Genomic DNA, 20,822 nt, shown 5'->3' with positions numbered 1-20,822 from the left:
AGAAAAAGAGAAATGGGAAGAAAATTTTCAAACTCATTTGATGAGGGCAGCGTTACCTTGATCCCAAAACCAGACAAAGACCCCATCAAAAGGAGAATTACAAATCAATATCCCTGATGAGCATGGATGCAAAAGTTCTCAGCAAAACCCTGGCCAATAGGATCCAACAGTACATTAAAAGGATTATTCACCACGACCAAGTGGGATTTATTCCTGGGCTACAATGTTGGTTCAATATCTACAAATCAATCAATGTGATAAAATACATTAATAAAAGAAAGAACAAGAACCATATGATACTTTCAATAGATGCTGAAAAAGCATGTGACAAAGTAGAGCATCCTTTCCTGATCAAAACTCTTCACAATATAGGGACAGAGTGTACATCCCTCAATATCATAAAAGTAATCTATGAAACACCCACAGCAAATATCATTCTCAATAGGGAAGAACTGGGAGCTTTTCCCCTAAGGTCAGGAACATGGCAGAGCTGTCCACTATCACCACTGCTATTCAACATAGTACTAGAAGTCCTAGCCTCAGCAATCAGACAACAAAAGGAAATTCAAGGCATCCGAATCGGCAAAGAAGAAGTCAAACTCTCACTCCTTGCAGATGATATGATACTTTATGTAGAAAACCTGAAAGACTTCACTCCAAAACTGCTAGAACTCATACAGGAATTCAATAAAGTGTCAGAATATAAAATCAATGCATGGAAATCAGTTGCATTTCTATACACCAACAATAAAACAGAAGAAAGAGAAATTAAGGAGTCGATCTCATTTACATTGCATCCAAAACTGTAAGATACCTAGGAATAAACCTAACCAATGAGCAAAGACTCTGTACTCAGAAAATTATAAAGTACTCATAAAAGAAATTGAGGAAGACACAAAGAAATGGAAAAATATTGGGGCACCTGGGTGGCTCAGTGGGTTAAAGCCTCTGCCTTCGGCTCAGGTCAGGATCTCAGGGTCCTGGAATCAAGTCCCACATCAGGCTCTCTGCTTGGCAAGGAGCCTGCTTCCTCCTCTCTCTCTGCCTACCTCTCTGCCTACTTGTGATCTCTCTCTCTGCCAAATAAATAAAATCTTGAAAAAAAAAAAAAAAGAAATGGAAAAATGTTCCATGCTCATGGGTTGGAAGATAAGAAATTGTGAAAATATCTATGCTACCTAAAGCAATCTACACATTTAATGCAATCCCTACCAAAATACCATCAACTTTTTTCAAAGAGATGGAACAAATAATCCTAAAATTTATATGGAACCAGGAAAGACTCCAAATAGCCAGAGGAATGTTGAAAAAGAAAACCAAAGTTGGCAGCATCACAATTCCAGACTTTAAGCTCTATTAAAAAGCTATAATCATCAAGACAGTATGGTACTGGCATAAAAACAGACACATAGATCAATGGACCAGAAGAGAGAGCCCAGAAATGGACCCTCAACTCTATGGTCAACTAATCTTTGACAAGGCAGAAAAGAATGTCCAATGGAAAAAAGAGAGTCTCTTCAACAAATGGTGTTGGGAAAACTGGACAGCCACATGCAAAAGAATGAAAATGGACCAATTCCTTACACCACACACAAAAAGAGATTCAAAATGGATGAAAGAACTCAATGTGAGACAAGAATCCATCAAAATCCTTGAGGGAACAGATAGCAACCTCTTCGACGTCAGCCACAGCAACTTCTTCCTAGAAACATGCGAAAAGCAAGGGAAGCAAGGGCAAAAATGAACTATTGGACCTTCATCAAGATCAAAGCATCTGCACCGCAAAGGAAACAGTCAATAAAACCAAAAGACAACCAAAAGAATGGGAAAAGATATTTTCAAATGACATATCAGATAAAGGACTAGTATCCAAAATCTATAAAGAACTTACAAACTCAACATCCAAGGAACCAATAATCCAATCAAGAAATGGGCAGAAGACATGAACAGACATTTCTGCAAAGAAGACATCCAGATGGCCAACAGACACATGAAAAAGTGCTCCACATCACTCGGCATCAGGGAAATACAAATCAAAACCACAATGAGGTATCACCTCACACCAGTCAGAATGGCTAAAATGAACAAGTCAGGAAATGACAGATGCTGGCGAGGATGCGGAGAAAGGGAACCCTCCTACACTGTTGGTGGGAATGCAAGCTGGTGCAACCACTCTGGAAAACAGTGTGGGGGTTCCTCAAAAAGTTGAAAATAGAACTACCCTACGACCCAGCAATCACACTATTGGGTATTTACTCTAAAGATACAAATTTAGTGATCTGAAGGGGCACGTGCATCCAAATGTTTATAGCAGCAATGTCCACAATAGCCAAACTATGGAAAGAACCTAGATGTCCATCAACAGATGAATGGATAAAGAAGATGTGGTATATATATACAACGAATACTATGCAGCCATCAAAAAACCCCAAAATTTTGCCATTTGCAACGAAGTGGATGGAACTAGAGGGTACTATGCTAAGTGAAATAAGTCAATCAGAGAAAGAAAATTATTGTATGATCTCTCGGATATTAGGAATTTGAATGGCAGGGTGGGGGTTGGGGGTAGGAGGGAAAAATGAAACAAGATGGCACTGGAGAGGGAGACAAACCATAAGAGACTCAACCTCAAGAAACAAACTGAGGGTTGCTGGAGGCAGGACAGGAGGGACAGGGTGGCTGGGTGATGGACACTGGGGAGGGTATGTGCTATGGTGAGTACTGTGAATTGTGTAAGACTGACAATTCATAGACCTGTACCCCTAAAAAAAAAATACATTATACGTTAATAAATTTAAAATATACCAAAAAAAAAAAAAAAGAAAGAAAGAAAGAAAGAAAGAAAGAAAAAAGCCTTGTCTAGAACAGTCTGCAAAAGTTTAATCAACTGGATGTTTTGTACATACCAAAGAGCATTCCTGCAAAAGGACTACAGAGCTCTCTGTTAGATTTGGATGGTTCATTGTCTCGAGCACTAAAACAAAAAAGAAAAAGAATTAGAGGCCAGATGATTTTCAAGTAACAAAAATTTAAAGTAAACCGTAGGTATGAGTTATGGGGCTTTCAAAGTACTATGGACACCATAATAGTCACATATTTTAAAGTCAGGGTAAAATCACAGCATTTTCTTTCTTTATACAGTAGGACCTTGATATTCACACTCTATAAATATATAACCTTTTTCTTCAGCTTGCATCAATGGCTCTATAGATTCCCAATAAAACTCTTTTTCATAAGAATAGTTAACCCAGTTAGGAAAATGAATATAAATACACATAAATCCTAATAAAAAGAAAAGAGATACTTATTCACACGCTTGAAAAAGATCATCTCTTAAAAACCCCTTCCTTATAGAAATAACGAGGAAAAAAAAAGACAACCCCTCAATTGAAACCCAATCAGACCCAAGCAGCAAATTATCTTTACTCAAGCACTTGTATATAATACTTTTTTTCAAAGAAAATAGACACCATTTCTGACATATGACATTACTATCTTCATTATACACTACAGATTGGGAATCGTTTATACTTATGTACAAAATAAGAAAGCCACCAAAATGATAAAAACTATCAACAAAAAGAGAACATAAATATAAAATATATATAATTTCTGTTTTTTCATCATGACAGAATTATTATGAGCACGAATTTTACAAAGTAAGCATAAAAGTTACCTACCTACTCAATAGGCTGAAAATTAAAAAAAAAATTTTTTCAAAGGAAAACTCACATTGCAGGAACATTTTCAATTTATTTCCACTCAAGTTATATCACTCCTGTAACTCCCAATGTATATTATTGAATTTTAATCCATTAAACTACATGCTTATTTCTCCTTACATTATTTCAAACAAATTTATATATACTTTATAATTATAGGGACTTATTTGGAACACTTTGGCACACTTATAATCAAACATTGTTGTTCAAAAGAATGCTGTAAAGTACTATAAATTCTCATTTAACACCATTCACTTAATTCTTTTATTTTTCCCTTTAATTATTTTCTTATTAAATAAGGACAGCTGTTACCATACTATACTGTTCTACTTATTCAGTAAGCCCATTTTTTTGGTTTTTGTTTTTTGTTTTCTTTAATTTATTTGACAGACAGAGATCACAAGTAGGCAGAGAGGCAAGCAGAGAGAGAGGGGGAAGCAGGCTCTGCACTGAGCAGAGCGCCCAATGCGGGGCTCGATCCCAGGACCCTGAGACCATGACCTGAGCCGAAGGCAGAGGCTTTAACCCACTGAGCCACCCAGGTGTCCCCAGTAAGCCAGTTTTAGTGGTTGCCGTTTCACAGTGTAAAGACTGAAGGGCAGAATTTATATGACATACTATACCTTTTATTTCCAGCAGATGAAATGCGTATGTTTGACTGTTCTGTGACATCACCACCATGCTCCATGGGAGGTACATCCCCTCGTCTGTTCCCGTACATCCTTAAAAACACATTAGCTTATAGAGCTGGCTCCACGTACAGTGGACCTTCTTACATCTCTTTGGTGCTTTTACATTTGATATTGGAAATGTTAAAGGGAACAAAGAGTTATAATGAAGTTTTACTGCAAACACATTTGAAAATTAATTTGAAGGCGATTTAATTCAAGTATGACTTGCTGGTTAATAAGAGAAACAGAGTTTGGATTCAATAGTCTTTAAAACAAAGGTTATTATAAATTATTCCAATATAACTTCTAGAAAATTTTAATTTCAAAACTCTGCATATACTCATTTTATCATTCATTTAATTCAAAGAATTAATTAGTACCTATTACATGTCAAGTACTATTTTTTTTAAGCACTGGGTATGTGAACATGGTCCTTGCCCTCATGAGCATTACAGACAATTTCACAATGAGATCTCTTTTTTAAACACAATTCATAGATTCTGGAAATTATCTCACTGCATATATAAAGCTTTTTATCTTAAAAACGTAGCAGCTGTCTTACCATTAAATGTGGCAAGGCACAACATTTGCTAACACTGTAAATCACATGGAAGAATAAATATTAGCAATAGGTGAAGGGAAAACATTATAAACAAATAGTCTGATACATTGGTAAAAATTATCACTTTACTCACAAGGTCATGAGCAACAAAAGAGAAAGAAAGGAATTTTTTTAATCATTTTCAGAAAATAATCCTTAAAATTTTTTCAATTAATCTTTTTTTTTCCACTTGGCAAAAACTGACTTCTTCAGCTTAATTCCTCATACCAGAGAAACCAACATGACTTTTCACACCAACATTTATCAGCATCCATGAAAATCAGCATTTCACAAGTTATATTTCTTCACGTGGCTGTTAACAAACTATATTTTCTCTCAAAAGGACTATTAGAGAGAAATATGGCTGTTAAAGTATTATCAACATTGTAGGTGAATTTCATTTTCACATTAAGAAAAATGGCAAGTTTTAGGAGAAAAACTTTTCGTTCTCCACAGAGCTAGCACAGAAGTCTTTCTTCACTTGTGTCCATCACACAAGCCACTGTCAATATTATCTGTGGAGAAAAAATTATCCAGAATTGTGACTTTCAACGTATCTGACCTGGAATGACACATAAATAGCTTTAAAAAAAATTTTTTTTACGATTTTCTTGATTTATTTGACACACAGAGATCACAAGTAGGCAGAGAGAGAGGGCAAAGCAGGCCCCCTGCTGAGCAGAGAGCCAGATGCGGGGCTCAATCCCAGGACCCTAGGATCATGACCTAAGCCAAAGGTAGAGGCTTTACCTCACTGAGCCACCCAGGCACCCCAAATAACTTCAATTTTTTATCCATATCTAAAGTAACAGAACCCTCCACAAGCCCTTCCAAAAAGGAATGTCAACTTATTTCAAATTATCAAAACAGAGCTGGTTTTAGATCTAAAACCTATGTGCTCAAATCTGTTTTAAACTGACGTAACAGTTTAGCATCTCTCATGCCCTATTTCTACCACTTAAAGAATTGATCAATATAAACTCAAATTCAAATTTGTAATTAATAATGCCAAGCAACCAGATTTAGTTATACTTGTCTATATTCAATATGCATGAGCAGAAAAAAGTTAATAGCACAGGCCTAAAATTGCCTATCCTTAGAAATACCTATTTGGAAGGCAGGCCCTTGGCTGGCACCTGGGAACATAGATTTTGGGGGGAGTCCTACCATTCTCAGGACTAATAAAGAGTGGCTCACTGTACCTAAACTGTTTATACAAACAATATAGTTTTTGCTGAAATCTGCTTTCCTTCAAGAAGTTCAGAATTTTCATATATCCTTGGTGCCTATGTGACCAGCCCCCAATAAAAACATTGGGCACTGACTCTCTAATGATCTTTCCTAGTAGACAACATTACACCCATGTTGTCATATTTCAATGCTGGAGGAATTAAGCACGTCCTGTGTGACTCCACTAGGACAGAACTCTTGGAAACTTGTGCCTGCTTGCCTTCAGATTTTGTCCAAGGCTCTTTTTACTTTGCTGATTTTACTTTGTATCCTTTTGCTGTAATAAATCATACCCATGAATATAACTGTATAAGGAAGTCTTGTGAGTCCTCCTGATGAATCACTGAACCTGGGGGTAAACTCCCATGACTCAACAGACAAAAGTAAACGTGTTGATGTGGTACAGTGGTGCCTCCCAACAAATTAGAGAAATTTAAAGTTATAAATTTTTAAAAACCTATCTCGCCAAACTATGGAAAGAACCTAGATGTCCATCAACAGATGAATGGATCAAGAAGATGTGGTATATATACACAATGGAATACTATGCAGCCATCAAAAGAAATGAAATCTTGCCATTTGCGACAACATGGATGGAACTAGAGCGTATCATGCTTAGTGAAATAAGTCAAGCGGAGAAAGACAACTATCATATGATCTCCCTGATATAAGGAAGTGGTGATGCAACATGGGGGCTTAAGTGGGTAGGAGAAGAATAAATGAAACAAGATGGGATTGGGAGGGAGACAAACCATAAGTGACTCTTAATCTCACAAAACAAACTGAGGGTTGCCTGGGGGGAGGGGGGTTGGGAGAAGGGTGGTGGGGTTATGGACATTGGGGAGGGTATGTGCTTTGGTGAGTGTTGTGAAGTGTGTAAACCTGGCGAGTCACAAACCTGTACCCCTGGGGATAAAAATATATGTTTATAAAAGATAAAAAATTAAAAAAAAAACCTATCTCGATTTTAAAAGCTAAAATTAAAGGCTACTTATTATACACTAAAATTTATCCACGAGTTTGTGACTTTCTGCATTTTCAGTTAGGTTTCCTAAAAGCAACATTGAGACTTGCAATTCTAGCTTATCTTTATGCAGTTGTACCAAAGTATGATATATCCAAAGCATATGTATTCAAAGCATCTGTATACCAAAGTATGATATATCCAAAGCATCCAAAGCATTGTATCCAAAGCAAAAAATGTTTTGTAGGTTCTTCAGTATATATAACTCTCTTAATAAGGTAAGCACCATAAACACAAAACGTCATTTTCAAAGTCCATTCTAAATTAAAGAAATTTAAGAAATTATTTTTGGGTAAAGTTAAGGTCTCATTGTTAAATTCTATAGTAAAATTATAAGACTTCCTAATGAAGTGCCCATAGGGAATATAGCTTTAAAAAAAGAAAAAAAAAAAATCATTACCATAACAATAAAAATCCCGTCTTGTCACCAATAAAATCAAAATCTTGTCATGATAAAATCAAGACTAGAGAAACGTTTAAGAGGCCAAAGAAAAGTAGAGACATACATTTCACTAAAAAAGATAAAATAAAATCTTAAGGCATCCTATTTAATTTTATGGAATGACTCATGGTATGACTATGCCTACTTTGTTAAATCAATGAAAAATTACTATTTACAGAGATTTTGTAAATATTTTTTAAATTAACTACTATATTAAAAACAAAAACAATTGGGGCGCCTGGGTGGCTCAGTGGGATAAGCCTCTGCCTTCAGACCAGGTCATGATCTCAGAGTCCTGGGATCGAGCCCCACATCGGGCTCTCTACTCAGCAGGGAGCCTGCTTCCCCCCTCTCTCTCTGCCTGCCACTCTGCCTACTTATGATCTCTCTCTCTCTGTGTCAAATAAATAAATTTAAAAAAAATAATAAAAAAATAAAATAAATAAATAAAAAAAAAAACAAAAACAAAAAAAACAGAAGGGAAACCAATAAGCTATAAAGCCAAATTACAGAATGGCAAGTAAGCTACCTTATTTCCTATTAAAATACCCTCATAATTATAATGGAATTTCCTTAATTTACTGAACTTTTTTTTTCATATTTCTAATAAATCTAACATCTACTATTAACTTCCCCGTCAGCTCCTTTAACAGCTGTTATGTGGTCTTATAATTTATCTTAAAAACCTCTATTGAGGGGTGCCTGGAGAGCTCAGTCAGTTAAGCACCCAACTCTTGATTTCAGCTCAAATCATGATCTCTAGGTCAGGTCATAACAGGCTCTGTGCTGGGTGTAGAGCCTGCTTAAGATTCTCTCTCTCCCTCTGCCCTTCTCCCGACCCCACATATACTTGTTTGCTCTCAGAAAGGAAGAAAGAAAGAAAGAGAAAAGAAAAAAAAGAAAAGAAGCCTTTACTGAGACAATGAAGTTCTCCAGAAAGACGGGAATTGGTGAGAGCCAATAGCGTTTTCATCATTTCTATCTCTTCTCTTCAATCCTCTCAACATTAAGGAAAACCAACGAATGGTAATAGTAATGAACTCAACTAAATGTCTAAGAACAATCTGACTCTAATGAAAGTTCAGGAGTTCAATTTGGGTCATTTGTTCCTGAGAAGTCCTTTCTGTTTAGTTATACCTTTAAAGCCAGTACCAGATTAATTAAAACTATCCCTGAGACCCAGAACCAATGTATCTAAATATTCTATGGCTTTAAATCCATAGATTGGTTTACCACAACTCAATCCACTGATTTTGTCAGAGACAACCTCAAATAAGAATTTGCTTTCTTTGACAAACCAAATCAGATTTAACTGAAATAATAAAATAATTGTAAGTGGTTTCCACCATCCTATCAAAAGAAAAAGTTTAACAGGTATGCTAAATGGAAAAAGCTTTTTCTCTCTCTCTACTTCCTGAAGACATGGGTCAATAACTTTAATTAGGTTCAAACCTCAATGCCCAAGGAAACCAGGTGTAGGCTAGAGGCCAAGTTTACTCTAAAAATTAACACGTGTCTACCTTCCAAAAAATAATTACTCTTACAGAAGCAAAGCAAATTCTCTAAAAGCATAAGTTTTATTCCAGCTAATTTAAATAAAAATGAACAACTCCTATGTGATAATGAATAACTTATTTTTTTCCTTAACAAACCACTGAATCAAACTACTTTAGGAATAAATTTGCAATGTTTTATGCTATCAAGAATAACACACTGTAAAAATAAAATATTTACCATCTATTGGTCCTAGACTCATACAGCTCAAAGCAAAGAAGAAACAAATTTCTCCTTACTTAAAAAAAATCATCTAATTCATAAAATGGCTACATCATCTTGTTTTCATACCAAGAACTTCTCTAATGTGAATGAATTCTGCTATTATAGGTACTCTCCTAGATGTTAAAAGAAAAATACTGAGCTGTTAACTGTGGGTTACCATTTTCCTCACTGTTTTCGGTTATTTCACAATTTTATTTGCTTTAATTCAGTAACAGTGTTTTTCTAATATCAAGGCCATCTTTAAAATGGAGAAAAAAGTTAGCATGAGGCCCTTCCAGAAACAAATGAAAATTAATATGTATTAGGAAAAAAAAGTATTAAATAACTCAAGTTTTAATGAACCATTTCTCCTCATTTACATTTTACAATTAAGCATGCACATTTCTTAGAATGTCCCACAGTAAGTAAGCACGTACTCATCTATGTGACTAACATACAGATTCTAATTTCATATGGAATGTTATTTCAGAATTTCATTAAATAACTACTAAGATTACAAACTAACAAATATCAACAGTTAAATATAATGAAAGTGCTAACTGCATTAATCACATAAAAACTTTAAAAAAACATGTTTTTAAAGCTAAAAGTTTCTTTTACTCATTAACATTGGTTATAAAGTAAACACAATAAAGTGATATATTAACTTATCCAGTTCAAGTTAAAAACTAATAAAGACTAGGATGACCACATTTAAGTAGAGCCCACAAACTTCAAAGTACTACGAAATACACCACTACCTTCAATTTCTAAAGTTCCTCAAACATAAATTTTAGTCAAATTGTAAATATTTATAAATAAATAATACATAAATAAACACACACGCATAGACAAAGAATGCAAGTGTCAAGCAAAATGCTAACTACCTTGTTAATTATTTAAAAACACTGGCCAATGATTAATGATAGTTCAGAAGTGTAACATCATTCCTGGGCTTTAGCTTTCCCATATCTAAAGTGGGTAAAACAGTTCATTAATAAATACATTATCATACTTGAAACTGTTTATGGAGTAATTAGAAAAAAAGTGAGACCAAAAATATAAAACTCAAAAATTGTTTTAAAATTAAAACTGGAATTTATCACATGCTGACTTTTAGAAGAAAAAAAGAGAAAAAGAGAAACTTACAAAAATGAAGGAAAATTAATTTTGTACTTCTCATAACCAGTTATAATTATTTTTTGTCAAGAACTTCAGGTTAATATTACATTATATCATGAATAAATGCTTAGACAAAAAACAAGGAAGAACATTACATAATGATAAAGGGATTAATCCATTGAAAGGAGATTAACAATTGTAAATATCTATGCAGCCAACATAGGATCACCTAAGTTCATAATGCAAATATTAAGAAACATAAAGTGAGAAACTGACAGTTACATAATAATAGTAGAGGAATTTAACACCCCACTTACATCAGTGGGTATCATCCAGACAGAAAATCACTAAGAAAACAGTGGCTTTGAATGACACATTACACCAGATGTATAAAGAACAGTCCATCCAACACAGCAGAATACACATTCTTTTCAAGTGCACATGAAACATTCCACAGGATAGATCATATGTTAAGCCACGAAATAAGTCAGAATGAATTTAAGAAGCCTAAAATCCTATCAAGCATCTTTTCCAGCCACAAGTATGAAACTAGAAACCAATTATAAGGGGAAAAAAGAAAAAGACAGAGAGAGAAAGCAAGTAAACAAACACAAAAAATGTGGAGGCTAAAAAATATTCTACCAAGCAATGGGTCAATGAAGAAATGAGAGAAAATCTAAAACACATGGAGAAATATGAAATGGCGAACACAACAGTCCAAAATCTTTGGGACACAGTGAAAGTCCTAAGAGCATTTCACAGGCCTACCTCTAGAAACAAGAAAAAACCTCCAACAATCTAATCTTATACCTAAAGGAACTAGAAAAATAACAAATGAAACCCAAAGTCTGTAAAAAGAAAAATATAACAAAGATCAGAACAGAAATAAATGAAATGGAGAAAAAAAAAATAGAAAGGATCAATAAACAAAACAAAATTAATAAACCTTTGGCCAGACTCATCAAGAAAAAAAGAAAAAGGACTTACATAAATTCAGAAATGAAAGAGAAGTAACAACTGACACCAAAAACACACAGAGGATTTTAAGAGACTACTATAAAAAATTATAGGCCAACGAATTGGGAAAACCTAGAAGAAATGAAAAAATTCCCAGAATCATATAATCTTTCAGGGCACCTGGGTGGCTCAGTGGGTTAAAGCCTTTGCCTTCGGCTCAGGTCATGATCTCAGGGTCCTGGGATCAAGCTCCGCATCAGGCTCTCTGCTCGCAGAAGCCTGCTTCCCCCTCTCTCTCTCCCTGCCTGCCTCTCTGCCCACTTCTGGTCTCTATCTGTCAAATAAATAAAAAAAACCTTTAAAAAAATAAAAAAATAAAAAGAATCATATAATCTTTCAAAACTGAATCAGAAAGACACAGAAAATCTTAACAGACTGATTACTAATAACGAAATTGAACTGTAATAAAAAAAAAAACTTCCAGCAAACAAAAGTCCCAGAGAAGATAACTTTCCAGGTGAATTCTAGCAAATATTTAAGGAAGAGTTAACACCCATCCTTCTCAAATTATTCCCAAAAAATAGAAGAGGAAGGAAAAGTTCCAAATTCTCTCAGTGAGTCCAGGATTACCCTGATAATCAAAACTAACAAAGACACTACAAAAAAGAAAAAAGAAAAAATTACCCACAAACCTACAGGCCAAAACACCTAATGAACATAGATGCAAAAATTCTCAACAAAATATTAGAAAACCAAATTCAACAATACATTAAGAATCATTCATTACAATCAATTGGGATTTAGTCTAGGAATGCAAGGATGGTTCAACAGATGCAAAACAATCAATGTGATACAACACATTAACAAAATGAAGGATGAGAGCATATGATCACCTCCAAAGATTCAGAAAAAGCATGTGACAAAATACAACATCCACTTATGATAAAACTCTTAAAGTAGGTTCAAAGGGAACAGACCTCATCTAATAAAGGCCATATATGAAAAACACACACTTAACACCATACTCCATGTGGAAAAACTGAGAGCTTTTCCTCTAAGATCAGGAATAAGAGAAGGATGTCCATCCATGGTACTTTTATTCAACACTGGACTGGAAGTACAAATCATAGCAATGACACAAGAAAAAGAAGAAAAAAGTATCCAAACTGGTAAGGAAGAAATAAAACTTTCACTCTTTGCAGATGACACGAAACTATATGCATAAGTTGTAAGATTCCACAAAAAAACTACAAGAACTAATAAATGAGATCAGTAATGAAAATTAATATGCTGGGTGGCTCAGCTGGTTAAGCATCTGCCTTCAACTCAGGTCAATCTATAACAAAGGAGGCAAGCATCTACAATGGGGGAAAAACATTTCTTCTATAAATGGTGCTGGGAAAACCGGGAAAAAAAAAAAAACTGAACCACTTTCTTAAAACATACACAAAAATAAACTCAAAATGGACTGAAGACCTATACATGAGACCTGAAACCATAAAACTTCTAAGAGGAAAACACAGCAGTCTCTTGGACATTAGCGTTAGCAACAAATTTATGGGTATGTCTCCTAAGGTAAGGGAAACAAAAGCAAAAACAAACAAACAAAAACTACCAGGACCACACCAAAATAAAATCCTTTTGTACAAAAAGGAAACCTCTATCAACAAAATAAAAAGCAACCTATTGGAAATATCTGCAAATGATTCATCTTACAAGGGGTTACTTTCCAAAACATATGAAGAACTCATACAATTCAAACCCAAAAGCAGATAATCTGATTAGGAAACAAGTAGAGGACCTGAGTAGTCAGTTTTTTGAAAGAGACATACAAATGGCCAAAAGACACATGAAAAGATGCTCAATATCACTAACCATCAAGGAAATGCAAATAAAAACCACAATGAGATAGATATCACATCACACCACTGAGAATGGCTAGTATCAAAAAGACAAGTAGTAGTAAGCGCTAGTTAGGATGTGGAGAAAAGGGATTACCGTACAATGTAGTGGGAATGTAAACTGGTGCAGCCACTATAGAAAACAGTATGGAGATGGCTCAAAATAATAAAAATAGATACACTATTTGATCCAGTAATTCCACTACTGGGTATTTAATCAAAGTAAATTAAAACCCTAATTTGAAAAGATAGCTGCACCTCAATGTTTAATGCAACATAACTTACAACAGCCAAGCAACCCAAGTGTCCATCCATAAATGAATGGATAAAAGAAGATGTCGTATAGATATAAAGTGAAGTATTAGCCATAAAAAAGAATGAGATCTTGCCATTTCCAACAACATGGATAGACCTAGAGGGTACTATGCCAAGTGAAAATAAGTCAGGGAAAGAAAAATATCATATGATTTCACTCATATGTGAAATCTAAAAAATAAAACAAATGAGCAAACAAACAACAAAAAAAAGAAACAGACTCATAAGTACAGACAGCACTCTTGTTGCCAGAGGGTAGGGGCATGGATGGAAAGGGCTAAATAGGTGACAGGGATTAAGAGATATAAACCTGTAGTAAAAAGTAAGTAAGTCACAGAGATGAAAAATACAACACAGGGAATGCAGACAGTATTATTATAATAATGTTGTATGGTTAGAGATGGTAACTATATATATTGTGGTGAACACCTCATAATGTATAAAGCTGACGAATCCCTATGTGTGCACTTAAAACTAATATAACACTGCATATCAACTATACTTTAAAAATATTTTTTTAAAGAATAAATGGTTAAAGCAAGAGGCCAAATGCTGTTACACATTTCTGTAGTGTCAAAAATTTTACTAATAAGTAAAGTCATTTTTCCGATCTACTACTCTGCCTCCTAAATAAAAACTACTTAATTACAGAAGTGAATCTGGGTTTTTTTTTTTTTGCTGGAATTAAGGAATCTACAAATATGCAATAGAGAAATTCAATTGTAACCTCATACCTTAGAGACATATGTGAAAAACCCTACATCTAGAGATGTAAGTTTATGCATTAACAAAATGGAAGTATTACATAATAATGATTTAAATTTGAAGAATATTTCTAAACATTGTAAAACATGTAAAGGGAATTATTCTCACTCATTCTCATGTTTAATCTATTCTTAAAATACTACCTGGAGAAGATTATATAAAAAGAGGTCCTTTTGACTGTGGAATATATATATATTAAAAAATTTAAAAAAAAGAAATATATGTTTATAAAAAATAAAAAATTAAAAAAAAAAGATAGTTCTCAGATAATTAGGCTGAAATTCATTTGTTCCAGTATAAAATTATTGCAGAATATAATTATAAAAATAATAGATTAAACATATTTTAAAAGCAATCATAATAAGTTTCTTGAAATTCCAAACTTAAAAGATAGCATTACATTACATTTTAAAGATAAACAGACACCAAAAAGAAAAAAATGTTTTCATGTACAAAGAAGGCAAAACCAAGAGTCCAAGACTACCTGCAGTTCCCCAATTGAGAGCTCTTTTAGTTTAGGCAGCCTTTGACTACCTTCGGGTATAAACATTTTCAAATATAAAACACTGTAGGATTTAGACTGTTTTCTGAAGTACAATTAGATTCAAATCAGATAGAAATGAGAAGTAGCGTTGCAAAATTATAGTCTATCACTCACATCACTTACTACTAAAAAGACTGGGTGACCAGGCCGTAATAGCTACAGAATAAAGAACAGAAGACAACGAAGTGTAAAGGTTCTATATTATTATTAATAACTAGAATGCTCAATGCACAACATTATATCTCAGAAATGTTCCAAAATATTTAAATGGTAACCTACTTGGACTAAGAAAACAGGTCCCATAAACTCTTTAAAATTTAGGTTTCACCCTTTCAAGTTAACATGTACTGACAAATACGGAACCCTGCCATATTTCTATCTCCAAAAGTTTATGAAAATAGAGCAAATTTTAAGTATTAAGATAAGTGACTTAATAAAACAAAATCCCACTGTAGCAGGTTAAGAAATTATAAGTAGTGGCCCCCAAAAAATCATTCCAAAGAACTGAAAGGCATCTGAAAATCTGATAGTAAAAATCTGATACCATTTCACTTAAGTAAGTGTTTAATAAGTGACTTAAAAAGAGTGAAGAATAAAAAAAAAAAAAAAAAGAGTGAAGAATATTGATAGAAGTACTGAGAGCACAGAACATTAAAGGAATAAACTATATTTCATCTCTTTTAAATTGTCCTTTTAATCTACATTTTAACATCTGTAACTGGGATTGCCATCAACCTGGTTTTAAAGTTTTTCAAGTTATTACAAAGAGTTCTTGTTTCTCCTGTCATTCACATAGGGCAATAGGAATCTGAAACAACCCTGAATTCTTGCCTCAAGGTTTATCAAACAATACTGGCAACATGAATTCAGACTGCAAACCTGAATCAGTACTGACTTACAGTTCATAACATCAGAGAGGGGTTTTGTTTTGTTTTTTAATCCCTCCATTCAGTGCCAAGGTTGAAACATGGACGCTTCCTTTCTATCCCCTTCTGTGAAAAAATTTATTTCCCATTTAATTTTACATGAAGGTTGTAGCCTTTCAGTGTCCCAGCTTTATTACAGGGTCCCTTTTCCCCCCACCTTGGGGGGGTTCTATTTGTTCTTTCAGTGGCACATAGAAAATAATCCTGTAACTTCAAATTGACAGCATCTTAGAATTAACCAATTATGCAGATAAATGAAACTGCTTCTCCATAACATAATCATAGAAAGTAACATTAATACTAAGCAAAGAAAGAAAATAAAAATGAAGTTGTAAATACCTGTCATTTGTATACACTCTCAAAAGTCTTCTATCAAAATCACTTTCATATCTAAACCTCTCGTCCATTTCTTCACTTACTTCAGGATCTTGATCAGGTCTGTAATACTGTCTATCAAAAACACGATCCTCATTAAACCTGTGAAATCTTCTATCTGGAATGTCACCTTTGTTGGCAAACCTTTGAGGTTTTTTATTGGAAATGTCCACGTCTTCATTAGTTTTTTTAATGAGTCTTCTATTCCTTAATTCAATTTCATCATCTAGTTGTCGGTATCTGTCCTCCTCTAGTCTTCTTTGGTTTAGAAGCTCTTCATATGCCTCCGAAGGAGTTAATAAGACATTTCTTCTAGGACCCTCTGAATTTTCATAAGATGTTTGTATTTGTGAGGGTAAATCAGGCTTAACCTGACTAATAGGTTTTTTATTTCTTTGATTCTTGTGCTGGTCAATTAAAAAAGAAAATAAAAAACAGATCTTAATGCAATGCTATTTCTTTTCTTTTCTTTTTTTTTTTTAAGATTTTATTTATTTATTTGTCAGAGAGAGAGAGAGAGAGAGAGAGAATGCACGAGCAGGCAGAGTGGCAGGCAGAGGCAGAGAGAAGCAGGCTCCCTGATGAGCAAGGAGCCCGATGCAGGACTCGATCCCAGGGTCCTGGGATCATGAACTGAGCCGAAGGCAGCGGCTTAACCAAATGAGCCACCCAGGCATCCCTGCAATGCTATTTCTTATATTACATCCTTATATGATGCTTAGTCTATTTCTCATCTGAACTCCAAGGCCTAATCACCCAAAAGAAATAGCTTATCTTTAAAAAAAAAAACTTCAAGGAAATGTTATCCTTCAAAACCTAATAAATAAAATATAACAAGCAACAGTGATATGGGTAAGTGGCTACAAAAAGGATAAACTAAATGCAAATTCCTATCCCAAAAGATACATATTTTTTTGCAGGTAATACTGCTTCAAAATATTTCAAATTAAATTCTTAATACAAACAATACAGAAGTGGTCAATTTTTGGCCCTATTAATATCAACCATTCTTAAATTTGGAAAAAAACATATAACTAGAAATTGTCAGCATTTAAAAATCACTTAGAAGTAAAAATTAGGGGGGCCCCTGGGTGGCTCAGTGGGTTAAAGCCTCTGCCTTCGGCTCAGGTCATGATCCCAGGGTCCTGGGATCGAGCCCCACATCAGGCTCTCTGCTCGGCAGGGAGCCTGCTTCCTCCTCTCTCTCTGCCTGCCTCTCTGCCTACCTGTGATCTCTGTCAAATAAATACACATAATCTTTAAAAAAAAAAAAAAGTAAAAATTAGGGGCACCTGGGTGGCTCAGTACCTTAATGTCCAACTCTCGATTTTGATTCAGGTCAAGATCTCAGGGTCATTAGACAGAACTTTGTGCCAGGCTCCATCCATGTTGAGCATGGAGTCTGCCTAAGATTCTCACTCTCCCTCTCCCCCTTTCTTGGCCCCCTCCCCTGCCTGCTGGTACTCTCTAAAAAAACATTTTTTTAAATAAAAAGTAAAAACTAAACATCACTTAAAGCCAATCTCAAAAAGGTAGGGTAAGTTCTTCAATATGCAATAAAACCATTAATAAAACTAAAATATTAAAATGCCCTGTGTTTAGTTCAATTTGACTTAATCTTTAAAATATTTACATAAAAAACAAGTGAAATTTCCAACTTATATATAAAAATATTTTCGGGGCCCCTGGGTGGCTCAGTGGGTTAAAGCCTCTGCCTTCAGCTCGGGTCATGATCTCAGGGTCCTGGGATCGAGCCCCGCATCAGGCTCTCTGTTCAGCGGCTAGCCTGCTTCCTCCTCTCTCCCTCTCCTGCCTACTTGTGATCTCTGTCAAATAAATAAATAAAATCTTTAAAATATATATATATTTTCAAGTAAGTACAAAATGTTCAACCTCTGGTGTTGAAGATTTACTTTAAAATCAAAACCTACCTCAGTACTACTCTTTTCTACCTGTCTGAACTTGTCAGTAGATTCTTCTTTACCCCTGAGAAATTGATTGTATTCTTTATTGCGTTCAAGTTTCAACCTTTCCTTAAAATAAAAACCAAAAGGTAATGTTAAAACTCCTCAAAGTACCTTTAAAAAAGTACCTTTATGTTCAAACAAACTCATACAAAATAAAAGACCTTACCCAGAATCAAGCTTTATTAATAATTTCAAGGATAGAAGTAGTTGCAAGACACAAGAGAGGCAGGAAGAGGTCTGAAACAATCAATGCAATTCCCCAATTCTCCAATGCTTTCTTGCCACATTAAAATAAGCATTACTACGCATTTAGGTCCAGGTTAATAGAGAAGATCTTTAACAGAAGGGAGCTGCTTCAACTAAAAGCATTCATAAATAAATCTTTCCCACTAATAACTACATGACTGTGTTTGCCAGGAGACCTGTCATTATCATGTTTCCAAGATTTGACCAGGTTACCTTCTTTCTTTTTCAGAGACATCTCCTGCCTCTATTCCCCCACCCCACTCTCAAAAGACCTAGTGTTATTCATTTCTTTCCCAAGTATCAGGAAGGTTGATTACATAAAAACATTAAAAGGTAAAATTATCACAGACACTATAATATAAATATTCTGTTGAAACACATATTAGGAAATGTTTTTAAGCCTTCATATCTCCTTTGTCACTGAAACAGCACAATCTAAAAAAAAAGAAATTAAAGATTACCTAGGTCATCTTTTGAAACTTATTATCTGTCTGTCTTATGTACTATGTTATGATCACTGATCTGGCTTGGAAATTCAGTCCCTACAAGGGGTATGCAGTGTTTTATCTCTACCACCTCTAAAGAGTAAGTACATGTATTTGTAGAGTGAAAGAAAACACATTCAAAAAGCTCCAGATCACACCCTACATCAAAGCTCAGTATACTCTCATTCACTCGTCTCACTGATAACTGTGACACACAGCATGAACTTTATAGCTCAGAAACCAACGCTGAAAAACATAAATTCTAAATATTCAATTAATTCACATATTAAAGATATATCACATCATCATAAATGTTATGTTCAAAAGTTCTTTTAAAAACAGCACAACTAGAGACTCCACAGATTTCTTTAAAAAGACATATATTCAAGAATGGGAAATGATATAATCTTCTGCTTGCATTTCAGTCAGGAGTACGTTAACTATTTTGATACCTCACAAAATTATTACCCACAATAACTACTCCTATCCACCTACCTTGGCAGATAGCCTCTCACCAATAGGAAGAGAAACTCCCAGGGTAGATGGATCTGTTTCACTCGTGGACAGAAAATTTTTCTGTATATATACACATTAAAAAAATATATTACCTAATTGCCTTTATGTTTCATAAATGTGTCTTTACATTCTATTTTCTAAACTATACATTATGCAGAGTAAAAGAATGAAATGGAGATGAAGACAGAAAGTACAAAAGTAATTGGAACACAGAACTTTCTTCCAATCAAAAAGTCCCTGAAGAGGAGAATCAGGTCTTAATTTTCATTTGTACCATATATATTCCAGATGATTAAAAAGCAAGGGAAAAAGAAAACTCTTTCCCAATTTATATTTCTTTTCTAAGCACATATTCTTCATTATCAGTGCTCTACTAGTCTTTGGCAAATTTGAGGCAAATTTTAACTTCCTCACCAAGATCTGCATACATGCTGCAATAATGTTTTTTTACTAATTTTTCTGTGATAATTTATGAGGGGATATCCACTCAAATGCCAAAAGATATAAACTATGAACACTGTTTCCGTATATGTATGACCATCCTTATTCATTAAAGATTTAGATAATGCAGTGTAGGATATAGAGCATCAGACTAGGAGTCAAAAGACCTAGGCCCGAGGACTAGTCCCAACACTTCTCAGTTCTAGAACAATGAGCAAGTTGCTTAACTTCCCTGACTCAGTCTTCTTACATAAAATGAGAATGGTATCTGCTCTGCCTACGTACCAAAGCTGGTATAAGGTTCAAAGAGGATTAAAATGTAAAATATTTTAGAATACTATAAAGCAAACACAAGGATGATTAAAAAATATATATGATCCCCAACTTGGTACTGCTTGGTAGTCATATAATCTGGAAATTATTTAACATCTCTGACTCAACTGCTTTATTTTTTAAGGAAGGGATAACGCCATCTAAATCATTAGGTTATGAGGATTAAATGAATTGATACTTGTTAAGCTGTATAGTCCCATGCCTTTTATTTATTCATTAAATAAGGAATTATTGACTACCTAAAACTTTCCAGTTACTTTTTTTGGTGGTAAGGAGACAAAAATAAGACTATATCCCCTCTACGTAAGAAATTTACAGTTCAGCTGAGGAAACAAACATGTAAACAAATAACTACAATATAATGTACCAACTGCTACAATATAACTACATTCAAAACATTTGGAAGCAGAGTGATTAGTATAACTAAATGATTAATAAGGTTTCATTGAGGGATGTCTGGATGGCACTGTCGGTTAAGTAC

The 20,822-nt window shown here is 34.4% G+C and overlaps 1 protein-coding gene across 14 annotated transcripts in view; it reads right to left on the bottom strand.

The window, feature by feature from the left end:
• The window catches only part of CSPP1 (centrosome and spindle pole associated protein 1), a 168,832-nt gene that overhangs the window by 97,279 nt on the left and 50,731 nt on the right, over nt 1-20,822 (bottom strand). For 7 of the 14 annotated variants that reach the window (XM_032315801.1, XM_032315804.1, XM_032315810.1 and 4 more), the window contains 5 exons: nt 19,547-19,627; nt 18,285-18,386; nt 16,318-16,760; nt 4,346-4,444; nt 2,907-2,974 (listed from right to left, as the gene is read on the bottom strand). In XM_032315801.1, the coding sequence (XP_032171692.1) occupies nt 2,907-2,974; nt 4,346-4,444; nt 16,318-16,760; nt 18,285-18,386; nt 19,547-19,627 (793 nt within the window). The remainder of the gene's footprint in view (nt 1-2,906; nt 2,975-4,345; nt 4,445-16,317; nt 16,761-18,284; nt 18,387-19,546; nt 19,628-20,822) is intronic. The other 7 variants (XM_032315806.1, XM_032315807.1, XM_032315815.1 and 4 more) reach the window with 3 other exon arrangements.

Source organism: Mustela erminea, chromosome 16 (assembly GCF_009829155.1).
Source record: "Mustela erminea isolate mMusErm1 chromosome 16, mMusErm1.Pri, whole genome shotgun sequence".
Classification (NCBI taxonomy): Eukaryota; Metazoa; Chordata; class Mammalia; order Carnivora; family Mustelidae; genus Mustela; species Mustela erminea.
Note: the sequence above shows the minus strand (reverse complement) of the source record. Positions and strands in the feature narration are given on the sequence as shown.